The 577-nt window shown below is 42.5% G+C and overlaps 1 protein-coding gene across 1 annotated transcript in view; it reads right to left on the bottom strand.

Annotated features, from left to right (window-relative positions):
* Positions 1–20: 20 nt before the first annotated feature.
* LOC105854690 (endogenous retrovirus group K member 5 Gag polyprotein-like) overlaps positions 21–577 on the bottom strand; it is a gene marked incomplete at its 3' end in the record, with an annotated part of 6434 nt that continues 5877 nt past the window's right edge. Inside the window, exon 3 of the mRNA XM_012734988.1 lies at positions 21–119. Within this exon, the coding sequence (XP_012590442.1) occupies positions 21–119 (99 nt within the window). The remainder of the gene's footprint in view (positions 120–577) is intronic.

Raw genomic sequence — 577 nt, 5'->3', positions numbered from 1 at the left:
TCACAGGCATTGCTGCTCACACTGCGACCGCGGTGGGCGCTGCAGGTCCCCCTTTTTTGTTTTTGAGACGAGCCTCGAATACTTTTAATTCCAAGGCAGAAACTGAGCGAGCAAGGCACCTGAAAAGGCAAGGAAAAACAAGAACAGTGCAGCAAATGATGCATGCCAGAAGAACCCAATATATCAGATACTGAGTCCAGTCCAGAGGATTGAGCGGGCGAATATTATCTCTGAGCTGTGTAGTAAATTGTGCCAGCGATGGTGTAGCTAAATGAGCATGGCTGAGCGAAGCTATGTCTTTTTGTAACTTATCAAGGTCATGGGTGATATCAGTATCCTTCCATAAACCCTGTAAATGAGCCTTAATTTTATCCCATGGTTCTGATGTATTATAAGGAAGAGGTGTCACACAAATAGAAGAAAATCCTCCATGGCACCTGCTATGCAAGGTGGCCTTAATGTTTTGCAAATCTTGACCCAAGGCTAAAACAACTTCCTCAAGAATATTGACTTTTGACTCTAGTTTAGCATCAATGGAAGCTTGAGTATATAAAGCTGAAGTAATATTATGATTAAG

This window comes from Condylura cristata, unplaced genomic scaffold, assembly GCF_000260355.1.
Source record: "Condylura cristata isolate star-nosed mole 26May11 unplaced genomic scaffold, ConCri1.0 scaffold00375, whole genome shotgun sequence".
NCBI lineage: Eukaryota > Metazoa > Chordata > Mammalia > Eulipotyphla > Talpidae > Condylura > Condylura cristata.
The sequence above is the reverse complement of the archived record's forward strand: the minus strand, read 5'-3'. Positions and strand labels throughout refer to the sequence as shown.